Source organism: Mobula birostris, chromosome 4 (assembly GCF_030028105.1).
Source record: "Mobula birostris isolate sMobBir1 chromosome 4, sMobBir1.hap1, whole genome shotgun sequence".
Lineage (NCBI taxonomy): Eukaryota > Metazoa > Chordata > Chondrichthyes > Myliobatiformes > Myliobatidae > Mobula > Mobula birostris.
The window spans coordinates 173,450,933-173,474,160 of NC_092373.1; the positions used below are offsets into that span (position 1 = coordinate 173,450,933).

At 45.4% G+C, this 23,228-nt stretch overlaps 1 protein-coding gene across 1 annotated transcript in view; it reads right to left on the reverse strand.

The window, feature by feature from the left end:
- Window positions 1-23,228, reverse strand: part of abcg2a (ATP-binding cassette, sub-family G (WHITE), member 2a) — a 97,071-nt gene that overhangs the window by 63,234 nt on the left and 10,609 nt on the right. The window contains exons 2-3 of the mRNA XM_072256483.1: window positions 20,507-20,726; window positions 8,749-8,808 (exon numbers count right to left, since the gene is read on the reverse strand). Of these exons, the coding sequence (XP_072112584.1) occupies window positions 8,749-8,808; window positions 20,507-20,724 (278 nt within the window). The 5' untranslated portion in view covers window positions 20,725-20,726. The remainder of the gene's footprint in view (window positions 1-8,748; window positions 8,809-20,506; window positions 20,727-23,228) is intronic.

Below are 23,228 nucleotides of genomic sequence, written 5' to 3' on the forward strand. Positions count from 1 at the left end.
GCTAAGTAGACCTATAAATTTTCTCTGTGGATGGGCTTTACAGTCGACCTCAAAAATAATGACAGTGTTGCTCGCTGCACTATTTGCAACAGTGACTTTTCTATTGCCCATTGTGGGTTAAAATGTAAAAGACATGTCGAGGTGAGTTTAACAGGTGTCATTCATTCATTAGCATAGCTAACGTTATTTAAACTAGCTGGCTGGCTGCTAAGGAGCTACGCTGTTGATGTCCTACGTGATGAGGTCAAACTCCCTGTAGACTTGCTTAAAGTTGTAATGAATAAACATGATAATATAATATAATATAAGTACATATCTTAATGTCACATTTTCTGCATATACCCAGCTTGGTTTACAGATTAGACAAAATCACTAAACAAAGTACTACATACACCCTTGGAGGTAGACCGTGGGGGGGGGAGGGATATGGGGTTGCGGGGAGCGGGGGTGCTACCTCCCTGAAATTAGATTTTGCAGGGTGGGATGTCTGGGTAACTCATCCCAAAGGAATTAGCTAGACCACAATAAAATAAATGCAGAGTAAATGGGAAACTGGAACTGGGACAACAAGGGAGCTGGGAAAAGAACCAAAAGGAATACACAGAGAGGGCATACAATATTGCAAAGACTAGCAGGAAGTTAGTGGACTGGGAAGCTTTCAAAAAACTAACCAAAGGCAATTTTGAAAAAGGAATGCAGGGAGAAAAGATGAATTATGTAAGTAAGTTAGCTCATAATATAAAAGGGTATACCAAAAGTTTTTTTTCAGATAAACAGTGAAAGAGAGGCAAGAGTGGACCACTGGAGAAGTAATGGGGAACAAAGAAATGGTGGGTGAACTGAGTGAGTATTTTGAGTCAATCTGCATTGTGGAACGTGCCAGAAATTTGCGAGTGTCAGGGAGCAGAAGTGAGTGTAGTCACACTTATTGAGGAGATGGTGCTTGGGAAGCTGAAAAGTCTAAAGGTGTCTAGGACACCTGGACCAGATGGACTATACACCTCAGGGTTCCGAAACAGGTCGCTGAAGAGATTGGAGAGGCATTAGTAATGATCTTTCAGGAATTATTACATTTTGGAATTTTTCTAGAGGAGTGGAAAATCTGAAATGTCATTCCATTCTTTAAGAAGCAAAGGAAGCAAAGCAATAAATTACAGATTGTTAGCCTAACTTCACTGGTTGGTTGACTTCAGAGTCTGTTATATACTGTAGGATGAGGTCTTGAGATACTTTGAAGCACATAATAAATTGAGTTTAGAAGGATGGGGAGGATCTCATTGAAACCTACTGAATATTGAAAGCCCTGGATAGAATGGACATGGAAAGGTTGCTTCCACTCGTGGGAGAGTCTAGGATCAGAGGGCACAACCTCAGAATGGAAGAACATCCGTTTAGAAAAGAGATGAAGGGGGAAATTCCTTAGTCAGAGGGTGTGACTCTTTGAAATGTATTGTTGCAGACAGCCGTGAAGACCAAGTCATTAGTTAGTTTCAAAGCGGAGATTGAGAGGTTCTTGATTAGTAAGGGTGCAAAGGCGCAAGAATGGGGTTGAGAGGGAAGAATAATTCAGCCATGATTGACGAGCAGAGCAGACTGAATGGGCTAACTCTGCTCCAATGTCTTATAGTCTTCTGGAGTGAAGATGGAAACTCTCAGCAGGTCAGCCAGAGTCTCCAGTGAGAAACGGGTTGAACATTTTTGTTTGATGAATGAGAAAAGGTGGAGTTCAAACACAAATCACAGAGGAAGCCGTAGGGTGGAGAGGACAAAAGAAAATATGTATGATAGGGTGCAAAAGAGACTGAGGGAGCGTGGTGGTGAAGGCTCGTTAAATGCAGCAGATAAACCTACAGGAGGTGTGAATGGTGAACCTATGAAAGCAAAGGGAGTGATAAATACATTGACAGAACCAGGAGCTTCCAAAACATTTGGAATACAACATTGCTGATGCCAGAAATATGAAAAAAAGGAAAGTACCAGAAGGAGGAACATATGGGGAATTGAAAACAAGATCAATGTTTTGAGTTAATGCCTGGAAAATCTCATTATTTGAAATATGCCGACTACAGTGTCACTTCATGAGGACAATTATGTACTTTATTAGAAGATCTAATCCTTTGCTATCCATGTACTTGTCCAAATGCAAAATTCCATCAGTCTAGCACTTTGCAGATGCTGCGATGTTTTGTGAGTGAGACGTGCTGAAGGACTTGCGCCTCTAGAAAGGAACTGGAGGTTAAAATATCTGCAAGTTACGGAGGTTGTATTTTGCGCCTGGCAACTACACTCCAGAGTATGCATAAACCCTTTGTATCAAAGAAATACTAAGGTAAGAATATGATTAAACGTTGATCATATTGGGAGGAGAAGATGGCGGCGCGCCTGCAGATGCGCAGGCCTCCAGTGAAAAAAGATATTTTATCTGTTAAATAGGGGCCATGGACAATTCTGATTTGATGGAGAATGGACGTGAAAGCACAGAGGAACATCTGGAGAAATTTCTGAAACGCTCATTTGCTGCTGTCGTTACGGTGTGGTCGGGACTCTTTCGGAGGGTAGGCCTCAAAATCCCCGGCCTTGCCTGCTTTTGGCGACGGAGAAGGAGGTCGAATCGTTCGGACAGAGATGGCGCTCAGTACTCGGTGTTGGAGAGCTGATCAGAGCTCAAAGTTTTCGGATGACTCAGAGTCGGATTGTGGTCGGCATGGCAGGAAGAGTTTTTCTTCCTTCCCCCGTCTGCGTGAGATGTGGGACAATTGAACTTTATTGTGCTCATGGACTTCTTCATCAAGTTATGGTATTGTTGCACTGTTGTAACTATATGTTACAATTATGTGGTCTTGTCAGTTTTTTCAGTCTTGGTCTGTCCTGTGTTTTGTGATATCACACCGGAAGAAATATTGTATCATTTCTTAATGCATGCATTACTAAATGACAATAAAAGAGGACTGCGTGTCTTCATAATCTAATATTGTACAAAACATTGGTTAGGCTGCACTATGGATCTTGTGTGCCTTTCTGGTCATCACATTACAGGAAGGATGCAATCAAGAGAAGGATATTGCCTGGATTGGCAGACAGGAGACATGATGCATGTGTGTAATATTATAATAGGCATAGATAGGGGGAATTGCCAACAATGTTTTTCATGGTAGGGGGTTTCTAAAAGTAGACAGCAGGCATTTGTTTATTGTTATTTTATCATGCACATGTATACATGCAGCTAAACAAATCCTTGTTCTTCTGGAGTAATCCAGTCTGTTCTCTGTTCGTCCATCACTGTCTCGTTTGGATCAGCTACCAAACAAGACAAGAATAGACTCCAAAGAACCATCAGGGCTGCGGAAAGGATTATTGGTGTGAAGCTGCCCTCGTTCCAGGACTTATATGCATCTAGAGTCAGGAAGCGAGCAAGCAGCATCATTGTAGACCCATCACACCCTGGACATCACCTGTTCCAACTCCTTTCTTCTGGTAAGCGCGTTAGATCACTGTATGCCAGGACAAATAGGTATAAGAACAGTTTCTTTCCGTAAGCCATCAGTCTTATGAACACTTGAATTTTAGTCTATTATAAACCAAGTCCACCTATACATACACAGGTATACCTCATTGTATATAGATCATGATTATTTGCACTATTGTTTTGTTTGCTTTTTGATTCTGTACAGCGAGAGCTTAGGGAAACCGGCATCAAATTCCCTGTATGTGTCCACATACTTGGCGATAACAAAGGATTCTGATTCTGAGCCATAGGGCAGATGTATAATCACACACAGCGCAAGGTGAAAGTGAGGGGTGGTGGTTTAAAGATGGTCGGGAATCAGCTGCCAGAGGAGGTGGTAGCGGAAACAATAACAACGTTCAAGAGGTACCTGGAAAATACTTGAACGAGCAGGGCTCCGAGGGGTATGGAACCGTGCAGGTGCGTGGGATGGTATAGATAGGGATGGTGGCTAGCATAGACGTGGTGCATTGAAGAGCCTGTTTCTAAGTTGCACAAATCTATGGCTCCATGAGATGTTTGTTCCTCAAGCTTGCAATAGTCTTTTTTTTATATAAACAATGCCACAGACCAAAAATTGAATAAGCATGGCCTGACATAGAGGATCAGGGTGACATGCGAGCTGCAAGTTCAGTGACACCCTGGCTGGAGGGCTTTTAAATCTGGCATCGAATAATATTGTACCAACACCCCACTTAAACATCAAAATCTGAATTGGTGTCACACAGCATCATTTGTGGCATGGCTCAGAAACTGACACCGTGGTCCACTCAATCAGAATAATCAAAACATTACTGAGTTAAACATTAGTAAATTTGTTTATTATTGTCACATGGACAGAGGTACGGTGAAAAACTTACATATATATTTGGTGGCAGCATAAAAGTTAGGAGGCATGTGCAAATGGAAAAGATGATGTTTTGGATTGCTGACTCAAAAGAACCTGAAAGATTGGTTACTGTAACTAAGCCCTGAAGTGTATTAGATCAAAACTATGAGAGGAACGTTGCCCTGAGCCTGTGTTGGGCTTTGCTGGAATTGTGTAAGAGGTAGATCGGAAAATCAAAGTGACATGCAATGGAAACTCAGGGTCATCCTAGCCAGTCAGCTACTGTCTCTGACAGTTGGATAACATTTGTATATTGGAGACACAAGAGAATGCCAGAAGCAGGAACATACAATCAGTGGCCACTTTATTAGAAGCACTTGGTCATTAATGCAAATATCTGATCAGCCAATCATGTGGCAGCAACTCAATGCGTAAAAGCATGCAGGCATGGTCAAGAGGTTCAGTTGTTGTTTCGACTAAACGTCAGAATGGGGAAGAAATGTGATCTAAGTGACTTTGACTGGGAAATTATTGTTGGCACCAGATTGGGTAGTTTGAGTATCTCAGAACTGTTGATCTCTTGGGATTTTCCACATATAACAGTCTCTAGAGTTTACATAGAATGGTGTAGAGAGAAAGAAAACATCCAGTGAATAGCCATTCTGTGGGTGAAAATGCCTTGTTATTGAGAGAGGCCAGAGGAGAATGGCCAGACTGGCTCAAGCTGATAGGAAAGACACAGTAACTCAAATAAGCATGTGTTACAACAGGGGTGTGCAGAAGAGCATCTCTGAATGCACATGTCAAACCTTGAAGTGGGTGGGCTACACCAGCACCTAATAAAGTGCCCACTGAGTGTACAGTATGGAGAGAGGAAAACAAAATTAATAGCTTGGGTTAATGCATGGAGAGCATTGTTACTCAAAAATTGTTGCATAAGCTTAAAGGTAGGGCAGCACAGTGGCGTAGCGGTTAGCATAACTCATTACAGTGCCAGCAATCCAGACATCAGGGTTCTTTTCCCGCTGCTGTCTGTAAAGTGTATTCCCTCTGACTGTATTGGTTTCCTCCACGTGCTCCCGTTTCCTTTCATATTCAAAAGACATGCGGAGTCGGGTAAATAAATTGGGGGTATGCTTTGTTTGCGCCAGAAACATGACAGCACTTGTAGGCTGCCCCCAGCACATCCTTGGATTGTGTTGGTCGTTGTCACATTTCACTGTATGTTTTGATGTACGTGAGACAGATAAAACTAATCTTCACCTCATTTAGCATTGGCGGTGTAAAACCCCTATTTAAAGTTCTAAAGAAATCTGAATTTTCTCGTAAAATCATCCATCCACTCTTGAAAAGGAAGTATCTCACATTAGCAAATTGCGTCTACACCCAAATAGCAAGAGACTGGCTGGCAGTGATGTTCAAAGGGATGGAAGTGCACGTCAACACAAGTGCAACAAGTGATTAGGAGGGCAAATAGTCTGTTAGTTTATATTACAAGAGGATTTGAGTAAGGAAGTCTCATTGCAATTTTATAGGGCTTGAGTCCTGATGAAGGGTCTTGGCCCAAAAAGTCACCTGCACTCTTTCCCATGGATACTGCCTGGCCTGCTGAGTTCCTCCAGTTTATTGTATGTGTTGCTTGGATTTCCAACGTCTGCAGATTTTCTCTTGTTTGTCTAAAGGATCTTGGTGAGATTACTTCTAAAGTATTGCACACAGTTTTGGTCTCCTTACCAAGGGAAAGATGCACTTGCTGCAGAGGGAAAGGAACAAAGATTCACCAGACTGACTCTGGTATAGCATCATACAGCATCAGGGCTGCTATATGATCTGAGAATGTGGAATGGAGCTGTAAACTCTAGTGTTTAGAAGAACGAAAGGAGATTTTGTCTATACATACAAAAAAAGCTGATAAATGCCCTAATGAAGGGTCTCAGCCTGAAACGTCGACTGTGCTTCCTATGGATGCTGTCTGGCCCGCTGCGTTCTACCAGCATTTTGTGTGTGTTGCTTGAATTTCCAGCATCTGCAGATTTCCTCGTGTTTGAGCTGATAAATGTGTTTATTTTTGTTGCATGTTCCAAGGTGCATGAAAACAGTACTTTTTCTGTAACTGTTAACACTTTAATCTGCATTTTGTTCTTGCTTTTCCTTTGTACTATCACAATGCACTGCTGTATTTCTCACTACCTCTTCCTTATGCTACCTCAATGCACTACTGTCGTGAGACAGATTATCTCACTACAACAGTGCATTGTGAGTACAAGCGAAAGCAATAACTGAATGCAGAATAAAAATGTTACGGTTACAGAGAAACTACAGAGCAGGCAGACAATAAGGCGTAGGGCCATAACAAAGTCAATTATGAAGTCAAGGGCCTGTTTCATCATACTAGGGGACCATTCAATAGTGTTATAAGAACAGGATAAAGGTCATCTTCGTGCTTCTGCTTGGTACTGCGCAAGCACTGCTGGACGGCTGTTATAACACGCAGTCGGTATGAACGGCGTGGGAGTTAAATTGTAAACTAAGGTGTTTTGACTTTGAGCCTACTGGTAAAGGCTTTCGAGTTTTTCTATCTCCTGCTTGACATGAGAGGAGAGAAGAGAGGATGTACAGGGTAGGTGGGGTCTTTCCTCAGGAATTTGACTGTTAGATCCAGAGAGGGTGTGTCACCTGGAAGAGGAATCTAGGACCTGGTACACAGCTTCAGAATAAGCGGTCGGCTGTTTATGACTCTGAAAAGAAGACACTTCCTTAACTCGGAGGGACGTGGACCTCTGGAGTTCTCTTCTCTACCCCGGAGGGCTGTGGAGGCTTAGTCAGCAATTTCATTCAGAGATCAGTACATTGCCAGACACATGAAGAAAGCTAATCAGTGTGGCTAGAGTGCTACATATTAAAGCTGAAGTGGAAAATAAGCCAAGATCTTAATGAATGGCTTGAAGGTTTGGTCTACCTACATTCTGCTCTAGACAAAAAAATGGCATGTGTCCAATATTACTGAATATTTACTCACTTCTTCACTTGGATAAATAAGAGATAATTTTGTGTCATTACTGCACTGAACCCCTACATTTAGCTACACCTGCCCATATTCTCTTCGCCTTGCATCTACCTGCTTCTGGCTCTCAACTCTAAACCCCCCCACCACTTTGCTCTATCTGCCCATAACCCTCAACTCTGCTCAGTCCATGTCCTTACGATTCTCTTCTACACCTTCCTTTACTTCATCATATCCTTCCTATAATAGGTGACCAGAACTGAACATAATATTCCAAGTGTAGCCAAATCAACGTTTTGTAAAACTGTAACAAGATCTATATCCAGTCATATTATTACATTGGTATTTCTTTGATACAACGCGTTTAAGCATACTCTGGAGCATTGTTGCCAATACAAAACAACGCCTCTATAACCTGAAAATATCATTACCTCAAGTCCCTTCCTAATGGTGGGAAGCAAGTCCTTATGCATGTCTCCCTTACAAAGCACTATCGCACCTGTGATTGAAGTACCAGTTTGATAGAATGCTGTTCCAAAAAGAGTGTTACCATGTCCAGAGGGATTGAGTTCTGGAGAGAGATTGAGCAGGCTAGGACTTTATTCATTATAGCATTCGAGACTGAGGGGTGACCTTATAGAGGTGTCGAAAATCGTGAGGGGCACAGACCGGGTGAATGCATTCGGCCTCTTTCCCAGGGCTGAGGAATCGCAAACTAGAAGGCATAGGTTTAAGGTGAGAGGAGAGAGATTTATTAGAAACCTGAGGGGCAAATTTTTCTGCCCAGAGTTTGGTCTGTAATGAGCTGCCGATGAAATGGTTGAGGTAGGTACATTAACAATATTTAAAAGCCACTTGGATAGGAAAGGGTATGGAGGGATATAGGCCAAAAGCAGGCAAATGGGACCAACTTGGATAGGCACCTTGGTGGATATGGACAAGCTGGGTCAACGGACCTGTTTTTGTGTTTAAGACTATTTCTTTCATCTCCAATTTTCTGTTACTTGGGAAGTGAATTTCAGGAATTTTCAAGCCTGTGGGAATTTGCAGTGGAATGCATTTAATTGGAGAGCTCTTACAGTCAGCTGATACAATGCCCCATACGGTCTCCTTCTGTATTGCAGTTACTGAAATTATCCCAGTACTAAAATAGCTTACACTCCTAGCCTCAGTTGTGTTTTTTTGTGTGTGGTCAGAGCTCCAAGATTCATCCCCCCAAGGAGTATACAAGGAAAATAGCGAGTGTATTTAAAGGAGTGCTGCATACGTAAATGAGTGTGAACTGGAGATAAAAGGCAAAGTTATTAGGTCGCGATGCACGAGGACGGGAAGAGACTGACATGGAATAACAAGCTCAGCTGGAGCATTTGGAGTTCTGTACTGCAGTCTTGTCTTAATTACAATACTCACGATGACTTGCCACTACCAGTGGGGCCCATAATAGCATTCATACCAGGTCTCATGATGCCACTGCAAAAGAAAACAGGAGTGAAATATTGTGTAACTATATTGAACTCTGGCTAAGGATGTTAATTGTCACAAAGAACCCCGAAAATCCTGCCATTCAAAAATCTTGCTTCATAGTTACAAAAATTGCACAAAGAACTTAAGCTGTTAAATATTCATAAAAGAATAAAAGTGCCCAGAAAAATACAGTCATAGAACAGTACAGCATAGAAACAGGTACCTCGGCCCATCTAGTTCATGCTGAGCTATTAATCTGCTTAGTCTCATTGACCTGTACCCGGACCATATTCCCTGAACCATGTACCGATCCAAATTTCTCTTAGATGTTGAAATCTATCCAGCCCTTGTACTGGCAGCTAATCCCAAGCTCTCTCTGTTGTGTATTTAATATTTCAGTAACATTAGAGTAATACTGTAAATATATTGTTTGATCAAACACTCTTTGTTGTTTACATAATTCATTACGGGTCATCTGTAAAAGTCATACATCATTACGCCACCGTGTCAAGTGCGTGTCATTACACCACTACTTCATAAGTGCATGCCTCATTGAGAAAAAGATAAAAGTTAAGGTACAGTTTCAAAGAGCACTAATCTTGCACACTGTTGATGAAAACTATGATAACGATGAGAATGACACAGGACTGAATAGCCTTGAGATTTACAAAGTGAAAATCAACAACAGAGAAGCAGTACAGCTTACTCCAGAAGTGAAGGGCAAATTAATTAAAATGGATTTCGATACTGGTTCAGCTGTTTCAGTCATTCCACAAGACAAGCTTGAATGGCATTTCAAAGATACTGAACTGCAGCCTGCAGATATCCAGCTAACAACTTATACTGCAGTACTTTAAGTTCTTAATGTCTAGCCAGACCCTGCGATCATAAAAAAATGTTAAAAAAAAGACAGTAACATCTTTTGTTGACTCAGTAGAAGCCGCTGCGATCGAACGCACCGCCATCTCACTGGAAAGGTAATCTTCTCTACTCTTAAGAAATAAAGTACTAACCTATTCAACCTTTCCCTATAACTCAGATCCTTCAGTCCTGGCAACATACTTGTAAATTTTCTTTCAATCTTACTGGCATCTTTCCTGTAGGTGGGTGACCAAAACTGTACACAATATTCCAAATTACGCCTCACCAACCTATCATACAAATTTCAACATAACATCCCAACTCCTGTACTGAATACATGGATTTATGAAGGCCAATGTGCCAAAAGCTTTCTTTACGACCCTACCTACCTGTGATGCCATTTTCAACAAATTATGGACAAATTCCCAGGTTGGTCCTACTAAAGTGCAAAACTTTGCACGCGGCTGCTTTAAATCCCACCTGCTATTTTTCCAGCTGGTTCAGATCCCACTGCGAGCTTTGATGGTCTTCTTTGCTGTCACTACACCCCGAATCTTGGTGTCATCTGCAAATTTCCTAATTTAGTTAACCACATTGCATTTCAGACCGTTGATATAAATGACAAACAACAATGGACCCAGAACTGATCCCTGTGGCCCTCCGTTAGTCACAGGTCTCCAGTGAAAGAGGCAACCATCTACTACCATCCTCCGGCTTCTCCCACAAAGCCAACATCTAATTCAATTTACTCTCTCATCCTGAATGCCAAGTGACTGAACCTTCCTGACCAACCTCCCATGTGGGACCTTGTCAAATGCTTTACTAAAGTCCATATAGACAATGTCCACTGCCTTGCCTTCATCACTTTCCTGGTAACCTCCTCAGAAAACTCTGTAAGATTGCTTAGACACAACCTACCATGCACAGAGCCATGTTGAATATCCTTAATCAATCCCTATCTATCCAAATACTGATATATCCATTCCCTTAGAACACCCTCCGATAACTTTTCTACTACTGATTAGATTACATTAGATTAGATCGAACTTTATTGTCATTGTGCCGAGTACAGATACAAAGCCAATGAAATGCAGTTAGCATCTAACCAGAAATGCAAAGAATAGTGTTATTTACAAAATAACTACAAATAAAAAGTAAATGCTACAGCACACAAATATAAAAGTACTGTGACAGTACAATATGGGTGCAATACAGCCTCAGAATAGAGGGGTGTCCTTTTAGAACAGAGATGAGGAGGAATTTATTTAACCAAAGTGTTGAATCTGCCAGAGGTGGCTGTGGAGGCCAAGTCATTGGGCATATTTAAGGCAGAGGATGATAGAATTTTGATTAGTCAGTACATGAAGGGATAAGAGGAAAAGGCAGGAGATTGAGGCAGAGAGGGAAAATGGATCAGACATGATAAAATGGCAGAGCAGACTCGATGGGCCAAATGGCCTAATTCTGCTCTTATATCTTATGGTCTTATGATCACTAGATGAAAAGCTTTTCCCCTGTACAAACCTATCACCTGCCCTGCTTTATTCAGGAAACTTTCCTGGACACATTTGACAAACTCTTTCCCATCCAGCCCTTTTACAGTGTGGGAATCCCAGTCAATATGTGGAAAATTAAAACCACCTGTCACAACCTCGTGCTTCTTGCAACAGTCTGCGATCTCTCTACATATTTGCTCCTCCAAATCCTGTGGACTGATGGGTGGTCTATAATATAATACTGTTAACGTGGTCATACTTTTGTTATCCCTCAGTTCTACCCAGAAAGCCTCGCTATTCAAGCTTTGCAGTCTGTCCTGACTGAGGACTGCGGTGACATTTTCCCTAACTAGTATTACCACCCCTTCCCTTTAATTCCTCCTCCCCCCCCCCACCCCTCAGCTCTGTTGCATCTAAAACAATGGAACTTCTGAACATTAAGCTGCCGGTCCTGCCCCTCCTGCAACCAAAACTCTCAAATGGCTACAGCGTCATAATTGCACATGCTGATCCGCAAGTGACTGAACCACAGATAAAAGATAGCGGCTTCTATTGGTCCTGGTTGAAAAAACAAGTGATTACAGTTTTGGTCGCATGCTAAAGCGCAATAGATACCTCATCAGGAAAGGTTATATGAATTAAAGTTCAAGGCGCAACTAATAAATTACCTCCAATAAAATTCTGCTTAGTAACGACGAGTAAAAATTCTGAACTGATCACACATCAGAAATTTACGGATTGGGTTCAATGACCACTAACACAACAATAAAGCACAATCATGTACTTTGTACAGACGGAAAGGGAGGTATATAGAATTATTGTGAAGGCAAAGCATAACCCAGAAATTCAACCTTGTACTGCATCCGTGGAAGCTCGGTAAGCTTCCATCTTGTCTTTGTGGGACTGGATGGGGAAGGGAGAAAGGAAAGCATGATGAGCTGTGGGGTGGTTCATCGCTGGGATTGTGCTTCCAAAGAGGGGAAGCTGCCTCCGTGATGCACTGAGTCCATGTGGGGAACGTGCACTGTTAAGGAAAATGCTGCAGGATTTTCAGTAAGAGATGACAAGTTTAACCAAAGTACTTCCAAACAGGGATAATGTGCAATACCTAAGGGAACCTCAGAGTGGTGATACTCCGACACCCCTGTACTATAGAAACTGATCCTCCACTGCTCCGTATTACTCCCAAATGCTGCTGCTCTGTAAAGCCATATGAATGCTAATCCCAAGGGTGGTAGTCTTGTCCTCATGGGAAGAACATGTTGTTGCCTTCTGATAACATCAGCCCCCTCTGGCAGGGTGCTGAAAGGGTATCACACAGTCTGCCCTTGGCCAGAACACGAGGCTGCAGTTATCAGCTGGGTTCTGAGGAGTATCCATACCAATCACAAAGCGAGACTGTGACCACAGTCCTCTGTGATGTTACTTGGCATCTGGGTTATTTAAATTGTAAAATGGCACAGCAATTAAACTGAATAATTCACCTCTCATCACTCGGCAAAAGAACATTGCCGCTCTCCTGTGTCTCCAACTTTCTTTATGAAGTTCCACACATCTGGTGCTGCCCTATTTTAATACTCTCCTGGCAGAGCCTGGTGTGGAGTGTGGTAAACCATGTATATATGTTGTAACTCGGTTACCTGTCTGGACACACCCCTCTGCTGACTGCCCCTGTGGCTCCTCCCACAGAGTCCTGTACAAAGGTGTTCGTCTTGCCCCTCCCCCTCAGTCCGGGGGCAGACACTCACTGTGGAGGTCGTATTGTACAGCGAATAAAAGCCTTTCAGTATTTTTACCAAACCTCAGTCTTTTGGAGTAATTGAAGGTGCTTCAATTTTATTCGCTGTACATTTTAAAACATGGAACAGGCCCTGAGACCAGAAAAATTAGACCTCCATCCGCAAATGCCTGACGCTGGAAACGCTTTCGAACTCTGGCTGGCCTGCTTCGAAGCGTATCTAGAGGAGATTAAAGCGACCGACCCCGTAGTGAAGCGCAGAGTTCTACTCTCCAGGGTCAGTCCATGGGTTTATTCGCTGATCAGAGACCAGCCGAACTACGACGGCGCGATGAACGCACTCAAAAGACAATACCTGCGGCTGATAAACAGCGTCTATGCTTGGCAACGCTTAGCGACACGGCAACAACGGTCCGGGGAATCGTGTGCTGAGTTTGTCCGGGCCCTACAGACACTCGTGCGGGTCTGCAATTGCCAGGAGCTGACGGCAGCACAGCATGCAGAACTCCTTGTGAGAGACGCCTTCGTTACGGGGACCAGGTCAGTGTACGTGCGCCAGTGGCTGCTGGAAAAAGCCAATCTTACCCTAAGTTCGGCGATCGAGCTGGCTGATACGTTGGAGGTCGCTCTGCATAACTCTGAGGCTCTCCAGGTACGCAATCCCCCGATGGCCTCGTGGGTGCCGCAGACCCCGCAACCTGCCGGCGAATCGACCTCGGCTGCCGCCAGTCGTGAGTCCGCGAAGTGCTACTTCTGCGGACTGGAGAAGCACCCCCGGAAACGCTGCACGGCCCGACAAGCTACCTGTTCCAGCTGCGGAAAGAAGGGCCACTTCGCCAAGGTCTGTAAGTCAAAACCGCGAGCGGGATCGAGCAGCGCCGCGTGCGAGACGTGGGGGTCGCCATCTTCCCTGCACACTGCCACAATGTGCGAGATATGGGGGCCGCCATCTTCCCTGCACGTCGCCACCACGTGCGAGACATGGGGGCCGCCATCTTCCCTGCACACCACCACCACGTGTGAGACATGGGGGCGGCCATCTTGGTCGGCGCCACCTCCCACCGCCTACGACCAACGGGTGCTCACGGGGCACCCCACCACGCCGGACCAAGACAGCGACCCCACCCTGGCTTCTGTGACCCTCGACCAAAGCGCTCCCCACCAGCTCGCAAGGTCAATGATGGACATCCTGGTGGAGGGGCACAGGACAAGCTGCCTGTTTGACACAGGCAGCACGGAGAGTTTTATCCACCTGGCCAAGGTGCAGCATTGTGGACTCATGATACAGCCGGTAAGTCGGAGGGTCACCTTGGCCTCCAGGTCGCATACAACAGACATCCGGGGGGGTTGTGTAGCGACACTAGTGGTGCAGGGCACAGAATATCGGGACTTTACGTTACTGGTCTTGCCTCAACTGTGTGCCCCTGTGCTGTTGGGGTTGGACTTTCAGAGCCACCTGAAAAGCGTGACAATGAAGTATGATGGGCCCCTCCCATCAATTACTGTCATAAATCCCGTTTTGTAGAGATATGTCACGTACCCCGCTACTGACCACACACACACACCGCCCCGCGCATCCCACCCAACATCATGCCAACTGCCACACTACCGACACCACTTGCGGCCTCTCCACCCTCAGAATCCCTCCCCCACCGCTGTTCGCCAACCTGACCCCCGACTGTAAACCTGTGGCAACTAAAAGCAGGAGGTACAGCGCGGGGGACAGAGCCTTCATTAAGTCAGAGGTGCAGCGGCTGCTCAGGGAGGGGGTCATTGAGGCAAGCACAAGTCCTTGGAGGGCGCAGGTGGTGGTTGTTCGGAACGGGGAGAAGAATAGGATGGTCGTGGACTATAGCCAGACCATCAATAGGTTCACGCAGCTCGACGTGTACCCTCTACCCCGCATCACGGATATGGTCAATCATATAGCACAGTACAAGGTGTACTCGACCATAGACCTAAAATCCGCTTACCATCAGCTCCCCATCCGCCGGGAGGACCGCCCTTACACTGCCTTCGAGGCAGACGGCAGGCTTTATCAATTCCTGCGTGTCCCCTTTGGTGTCACGAATGGTGTATCTGTCTTCCAGAGGGCAATGGACCGGATGGTGGACCAGTGCCAACTGAAGGCCACGTTCCCATATCTGGATAACATCACCATCTGCGGTCACGACCAGCAGGATCACGACAACAACCTCCAAAAATTTCTCCAAGCGGCCAAATCTTTCAACCTCGCCTATAACAAGAACAAGTGTGTATTTGGGACCACCCGACTTGCTATCCTTGGGTGTGTCGTGGAGAATGGAGTCATTGGCCCTGACCTCGACCGTATGCGCCCCTTGTTGGAACTCCCTCTTCCCAATACCCTCAGAGCCCTCAAAAGGTGCCTGGGCTTCTTTTCATATTACGCCCAATGGGTCTCTAACTATGCAGACAAGGCCCGCCCCCTGGTCAAGTCCACCACATTCCCCCTCTCTGCCGAGGCCCACGCGGCCTTCAACCGCATAAAAGGGGACATTGCCAAAGCAGCAATGCATGCGGTGGGTGAGGCCATTCCCTTCCAAGTAGAGAGTGACGCCTCCGACTTTGCACTGGCTGCTACCCTCAACCAGGCAGGAAGACCAGTGGCGTTCTTCTCCCGTACCCTTCAAGGCCCTGAAATTCGGCACTCTGCGGTAGAGAAAGAGGCCCAGGCCATAGTGGAAGCTATAAGGCACTGGAGGCACTATCTTGCCCGCAAAAGGTTCACCCTGCTAACTGACCAGCGCTCAGTCGCATTCATGTTTAATAATCAGCAGCGGAGCAAAATCAAAAATGATAAAATTTTGAGGTGGAGAATCGAACTCTCCACCTACAACTATGACATCATGTACAGGCCTGGGAAGCTCAATGAGCCCTCCGATGCCCTATCCCGGGGAACATGCGCCAGCGCGCAGATCGACCGGCTATACGCCCTACATGTAGACCTTTGCCACCCGGGAGTCACCCGGCTTTTCCACTTCGTGAAAGCCCAGAACCTGCCTTACTCCCTTGAGGAGATCAGGATGATGACCAGGGACTGCCAAGTCTGCGCAGAGTGCAAACGGCACTTCTACCAACCCAAAAAGGCACCACTCATCAAGGCCACCCGCCCCTTTGAGCGACTGAGTGTTGACTTTAAGGGCCCCCTTCCCTCCACCGACCGCAATGTGTACTTTCTTAACGTAATTGACGAGTACTCGCGGTTCCCCTTCGCCATCCCCTGCCCTGACACCACTACCACGTCAGTTATAAAAGCCCTGCGCAAGCTCTTCACTCTGTTCGGATACCCATGCTATATCCACAGTGACAGAGGGTCCTCGTTTATGGGTGACGAGCTGCGCCAATATCTACTGGCCAGGGGAATTGCAACCAGTAGGACCACGAGCTGTAATCCCCGGGGAAATGGACAGGTAGAGAAGGAGAATGGCACAGTGTGGAAAGCCACACTCTTAGCCCTCAGGTCAAAGGGACTGCCGGTCTCCCGCTGGCAGGAGGTCCTTCCCAAGGCACTCCACTCCATCTGCTCCCTGTTATGCACAGCCACCAATGCCACCTCTCATGGGCGGCTCTTTTCTTTTCCCAGAAAATCGACCACTGGAACCACCCTACCATCTTGGCTGACGTCCCCGGGGCCAGTGCTGCTCTGGAAACATGCGAGGAGCAATAAATACTCCCCGATAGTCGAGAGGGTTCACTTACTTCATGCGAACCCCCAGTATGCCTACGTGGTTTTACCTGATGGGCAGGAGGACACGGTCTCCATCCGCGACCTGGCGCCAGCAGGAGCTCCAGACCCCTACCCTGAACACTCCGTGGTGACTATTGACCCCGTACCACCAATGTATGTACCTACGAGACACCGTGCACCCCAAACCCTATATAGACATCACACGACACTCCCATACCGGGCGCGACGCACACGCACGAGGGATTACCGACGTCTAACGTGCTGGCACCTGAAGTCAGGCCGGAGCCAGCACAACCGCCATCGCCGGTGCAATCACCGCCGGTGCTACGTAGATCACAGCGACGGACTCGACCGCCTGATAGACTTGACCTGTAAATATACTTCTTGTAAATATTGTCAAGTCACTTCACCCCGCGGGACTCTTTTTTAAAAAAAGGAGGGGTGAATGTGGTAAACCATGTATATATGTTGTAACTCGGTTAACTGTCTGGACACACCCCTCTGCTGACTGCCCCTGTGGCTCCTCCCACAGATTCCTGCATAAAGGTGTTCGTCTTGCCCCTCCCCCTCAGTCCGGGGGCAGACATTCACTGTGGAGGTCGTATTGTACAGCAAATAAAAGCCTTTCAGTATTTTTACCAAACCTCAGTCTTTTGGAGTAATTGAAGGTGCTTCAGCTGCAGATGATGCAAGCAACATGGCTTCGAATGTAGTGGACTAAGCGTGGCCAGGGTTGCAGCACCTGGGACGCTGACTGGGACAGAGATCATTGACACTGGAGACACAAGACTGCAGAGACTGGAAGGTGGAGTGACAAACAATCTGCTGGAGGAGGTCTGTGGTGGAAGGAGTGAAGGAACTGTGATGTTTCAGGTCAAAACCCTACATCAGGACCAAAGGTGAAGAGAGAAGATGACCAGCATAAAGAGGAGAGGAGGAAAAGAATCGAAGGATGATGAGCAGAACCAGTCAGGTAGGGGTGGAGTCGGCAGAGAGTTATAAAATGCAAGGCACTCCCTCTTTATCAAACGCAAAGGTAAACATAGGAAGCAGGCTGCTCTGGGGTGTCCTTGAAGAAAGGCCAAAGGCTCTAGTGGGAGTAGTGCGAGCACCACTCTTGGCCACCAAGAGCATACACCATCCTCACGCAACTCATATCAGTTATTATTTACACAATAGCTTCAAATGAGGGCCCCTTGTTTAGCAAGAATTTAAGCATTTAATTCTCACCCCCACCTTCCGCTTTCTGCAGGGATCACTCCCTATGTGATTTCCTTGTCTATTCATCCCTTCCCTCTGATCTTCCTCCTGGCACTTATCCCTACAAGTGGAACAAGGCCACACTTGCCCATCCATCTCCTCCCTCACTTCCATCCAGGGCCCCAAACAGTCCTTCCAGGTGAGGCAACACCTCACCTGTGAGTCTGTTGGGGTCATCTACTGTATCCAGTGCTCCCAAAACATTGGTGAGACTCAAAGTAGATTGAGGGACTGCCTTGTCGAGCACCTCCACTCCATCTGCAAAAAGCAGGATTTCCCAATGGCTAACCAATTTTACTTCCATTCTGACATGTTGGTCCATGACCTCCTTTTCAACCACGATGATGCCACTCTCAAATTGGAAAAACACCACCTTATATTCCATCTAGGTAGCCTCCAACTTGATGGCATCAACATCAAGTTCTCCACCTTCCAGTAATTTTTCACCCTCCCCCTTCCCTCTTCTGCAATTCTCTACCCCTGCCTATCACCTCCCACTGATGCCCTCCTTCCTTTTTCTCCCATGGTCTATTATCCTTTAATCTCAGATTCTTTATTCCCCAGCCCATTACCTTTTCCACCTATCACCTCCCAGCTTCTTACTTCATCAACCTTCTCCACCCACCTGGCTTCACCTATCACTTTCTAGCTTGTCCTCCTTCCCCTCCCCCACCTACTTATTCTAGCCTCTTCCCCCTTCCTTTCCAGTCCAGAAGAAGGGTCTCGGCCTGAAACATTGACTGTTAATTCATTTCCATAGATGCTGCCTGACCTGCTGAGTTCTTACAGGATCTTCTGTGCATTGCTAAGCATTTAATGATTTGCAACAGAGAAATTGTCCAACAATTCTGAAAACAAGGCATATGAGAACTAAAGTTACTGAACTGTCCATCATCAGGGGCCCCCACCACCCAGGTCAGGCTCTCTTCTCGCTGCCTCAGAACTCACACCATCAAGTTCAGAAACAGTCATTGCCCCTCAACCACCTTGCTTCTGAACCAAAGGGGATAACTTCACTTAACTTCACTTGCCCCATCACTGAAATGTTCCCACAACCTATGGACTCACTTTCAAGGACTCTTCATCTCACATTCTCAATACTCAGTCAAAGGCATTTTCAACCTCTCACTGCTATGGTCGGAAGTTCCCACCTGCTTCAAAAGGGCAACAATCATACCAGCGCCCGAGAAGAGTAGCGTGAGCTGCCTTAATGACTATTGTCTAGTACACTCACACCTACGGTAATGAAATACTTCGAGAGGTTGGTCATGGCTAGAATCAACACCTGTCTCAGTAAGGACCTGGACCCTCTACAACTGGTCTATTGCCACAATAGGTCTACAACACATGCAATCTCAATGGCTCTTCATGTGGCCTGAGATCATCTGGACTATACACACACCCATGTCAGGATGGTATTCGTTGACTGTAGCTCAGCTTTTACCACCACCATTCCTTCAATCCTGGTCGAAAAGCTACAGGACCTGGGCCTCTGACCCTCCCTCTGCAATTGGACCCTTGACTTCCTAACTGGAAGAACACAATCTGTGCAGGTTGGTAATAACAGCTCCTCGCTGACAATCAACACTGACACACTTCAGGGTTGTGTGCTTAGCCCACTGCTCTGCTCTCTTTATACCCATGACTGTATGGCTAGGCACAGCTGAAATAACATCTATAACTTTATTGACGATACAACCATTGTTGTCAGAATCTCAGATGGAGATGAGAGGGTGTACAGGAGTGAGATATATCACCTAGTTGAGTGGTGTCGCTGCAACAACCTAGCACTCAACATCAGTAAGACCAAAGAGCTGACTGTGGACTTCAGAAAGGGAAAGAAGAGGTTAACGTGAACCAATCCTCATAGAGGAATCAGAAGTTGGAGATTAGAAAGAAGTTCTCTAGTAAGAGAAAGAAGATCTCTTACTAGCTCTTCTTTCAGTTAGTCCTGACGAAGGGTCTCAGCCCAAAACGTCGACTGTACCTCTTCCTAGAGACGCTGCCTGGCCTGCTGCGTTCACCAGCAACATTTATCTGCGTTGATCAAAATTCTTCGGACACATCATGCAAGAGAGACATTAGAACATTTAGTTACAACTGGAAAACTGGAAAGCTGAAAGGAAAAAGAAGCAGAGGCAGACAGAGAATGAAAATGACAGATGGAATAACATCATGGTTAGAAACAGGGGAGGCAACAGCTACAATTCAGAGGGTCAGGGACTGTGATGGATGGAGAGACATGATCGCCCTCGCCGAACGGCAAGGCACCTGAATGAATGAACGACGCCACTGAGATCCAGAGGCTGTGCTAGGATTTCCCGTAGACCGCACACTTGCTTACTATTATACAGTAATTTTTTTATTTGCATAATTTGTCTTCTTTTCAACACTAGTTGTTTGTCAGTCTTTGTTCATCTGTAGTTTTTCATTAACTCTATTCTAATTCTTCTACCATCAATGCCAGCCAAAAAATGAACCTCTTTGTAGTATGAGACACACCAACACACGCCCCCTCCACACTCAACTCTGTCTTTCCTTTCCTCACTCCGCTTCCCCCGCCCCCCGTCGCCACCATTGCTGCGGCTAACACTCACAGTCAAACTACAGATACCGCAGCTACAGCCTGCTAATACTTACTTGATATTACTGAGAATTTCCCGCACAACAGTTTGCCGTTTGCATGGAAAGCCCGTCTTCACTTTCACTTGGTAGCAGATATTGTTGAAAGTCACTGTCGATCCACTGATCGTTTCGTGATGGTACGAGTCTGGGTGGCCTGCTTCCACGTTGGAGTACACATTATTCATCTGCACGTCACTGCTGTGGTCGGTCTCCTCCATGTTAGCAATTACCATCACTGTGAGGGAAAACACAAACATTTATCAGATTTAAAAGTCCTGTAAATTGATCCTTAATCTATCACTCTCTCTCTCTCCCTTACCAATTACTAGATGTACGGTGGAGAGCATTCTGACTGGTTACATCACAGCCTGGTGTGGAACCTCCAAACACACAGGGCTGCAAGAGTTATGGGATTCCTCCACCTCCGTCGCGAGCACAACACCCCCACCCCCCACCATTGAGGGCATCCTCAACAAGTAGTGCTTCAAGAAGGAGATATCCACCATTAAGGACCTTCACCATCCCGGAGATGCCCTCTTGTCAGTCCCATAAGGGAGGAGGTACAGTAGCCTGAAGACCCACACTTAATGATAAAGGCACAAATGCTAGAGGAACTCAGCGGGTTGGGCAAATCCTGTGGAGGGGAATAAACAGCTGATGTTCCAGCACGAGACCCCAAGAGTCCCGGCTTGAAACATCGATGGTTTCTTTTCCTCCACAGATGCTGCCTGACCTGTTAAATTCTGCTAGCGTTTTGTATGTGTTGCTGAAGATTTCCAACTTCGACCCTCAATGAACTAGAAACAGATTTCTGAATGGTCATACTGCCCAAACACTAAGATTGCATACATAATTGTTTTGTATCCATGTATGCACAGTCAAACACGCAACCAGATCAATGTGTATTGATAAATCTGATGGCCTGGTGTAAGAAGCTGTCCCACAGCCTGTTGGTCCTGGCTTTAATGCTGCGGTATCATTTGCCAGAATTAAGCAGCTGAAGGAGTTTGTGGTCGGGGTGGCTGGAGTCCCTGATGATGCTCCAGCCTCTTCTTACGCACCTGCTGCTGTAAATGTCCTGAATAGAGGAAAGTTCACATCCCAGATGCCAGCGTTAATAAACCTCATTCTGGCTCAATTGTATTTGACACTTCTAAGATTTCCAACCAGTGTACCAAATCCGCTAAAAATTCATTGCAGGGACAAGAGTCATTATATTCATCAATACAGATAGTAAGTCAAGTCACACTTAATGTCATATGCAGAAGTACAGTACTGTGCTTATATATAGTGAGGGTGCCTAAGACTTTTGTACAGTACTGTACACATATACACAAGTGCCATGAAAACTTACTTGCAGCAGTATCACAGGCAAATAGCTTTAGAAAAAACATCCACCAAGGAAAAAAAATTCAGTTAAACATGAATTATACATGAAAGAAAAAATATAACAAAAACAAATATAAAACAAAGACCATGGCAGTGTAAAGTATTCACTGTTGCTATACTGAGGGGGAACTTACAGTTGAAGTCAGAAGTTTACATACACCTTAGCCAAATACATTTAAACTCAGTTTTTCACAATTCCTGACATTTAATCCTAGAAAACATTCCCCGTTTTAGGTCAGTTAGGATCACTACTTTATTTTAAGAATGTGAAATGTCAGAATAATAGTAGAGAGAATGATTTATTTCAGCATATGACCACATATTTCAGCATTTATTTCTTTCATCACTTTCCCAGTGGGACAGAAGTTTACATACACTTTGTTAGTATTTGGTAGCATTGCCTTTAAATTGTTTAACTTGAGTCAAATGTTTTGGCTAGCCTTCCACAAGCTACTCACAGCAAGTTGCTGGAATTTTGTTCCATTCCTCCAGACAGAACTGGTGTAACTGAGTCAGGTTTGTAGGCCTCCTTGTTCACACACGCTTTTTCAGTTCTGCCCACAAATTTTCTCTCGGATTGAGATCAGGGCTCTGTGATGGCCACTCCAATACCTTGACTTTGCTGTCCTTAAGCAATTTTGCCACAGCTTTGGAGGTATGCTTGGGGTCATTGTCCATTTGGAAGACCAATTTGCGACTGAGCTTTAACTTCTTGGCTGATGTCTTCAGATGTTGCTTCAATATATCCACATAATTTTCCTTCCTCATGATACCATCTATTTTGTGAAGTGCACCAGTCCCTCCTGCAGCAAAGCACCCCAACAACATGATGTTGCCACCCCCATGCTTCACAGTTGGGATGGTGTTCTTTGGCTTGCAAGCCTCACTCTTTTTCCTCCAAACATAATGATGGTCATTATGGCCAAACAGTTCAATTCTAGTTTCATCAGACCAGAGGACATTTCTCCAAAAAGTAATATCTTTGTCCCCATGTGCACTTGCAAACCGTAGTCTGGCTTTTTTATGGTGGTTTTGGAGCAGTGGCTTCTTCCTTGCTGAGCAGCCTTTCAGATTATGTTGATATAGGACTCGTTTTACTGTGGATACAGATATTTGTCTACCTGTTTCCTCCAGCATCTTCACAAGGTTCTTTGCTGTTGTTCTGGGATTGATTGGCACTTTTCACGTCAAAGTACGTTCATTGCTAGGAGACAGAATGCGTCTCCTTCCTGAGCGGTATGACGGCTGCATGGTCCCATGGTGTTTATACTTGCTTACGATTGTTTGTACAGAGGAACGTGGTACCTTCAGGCGTTTGAAAATTGCTCCCAAGGATGGACCAGACTTG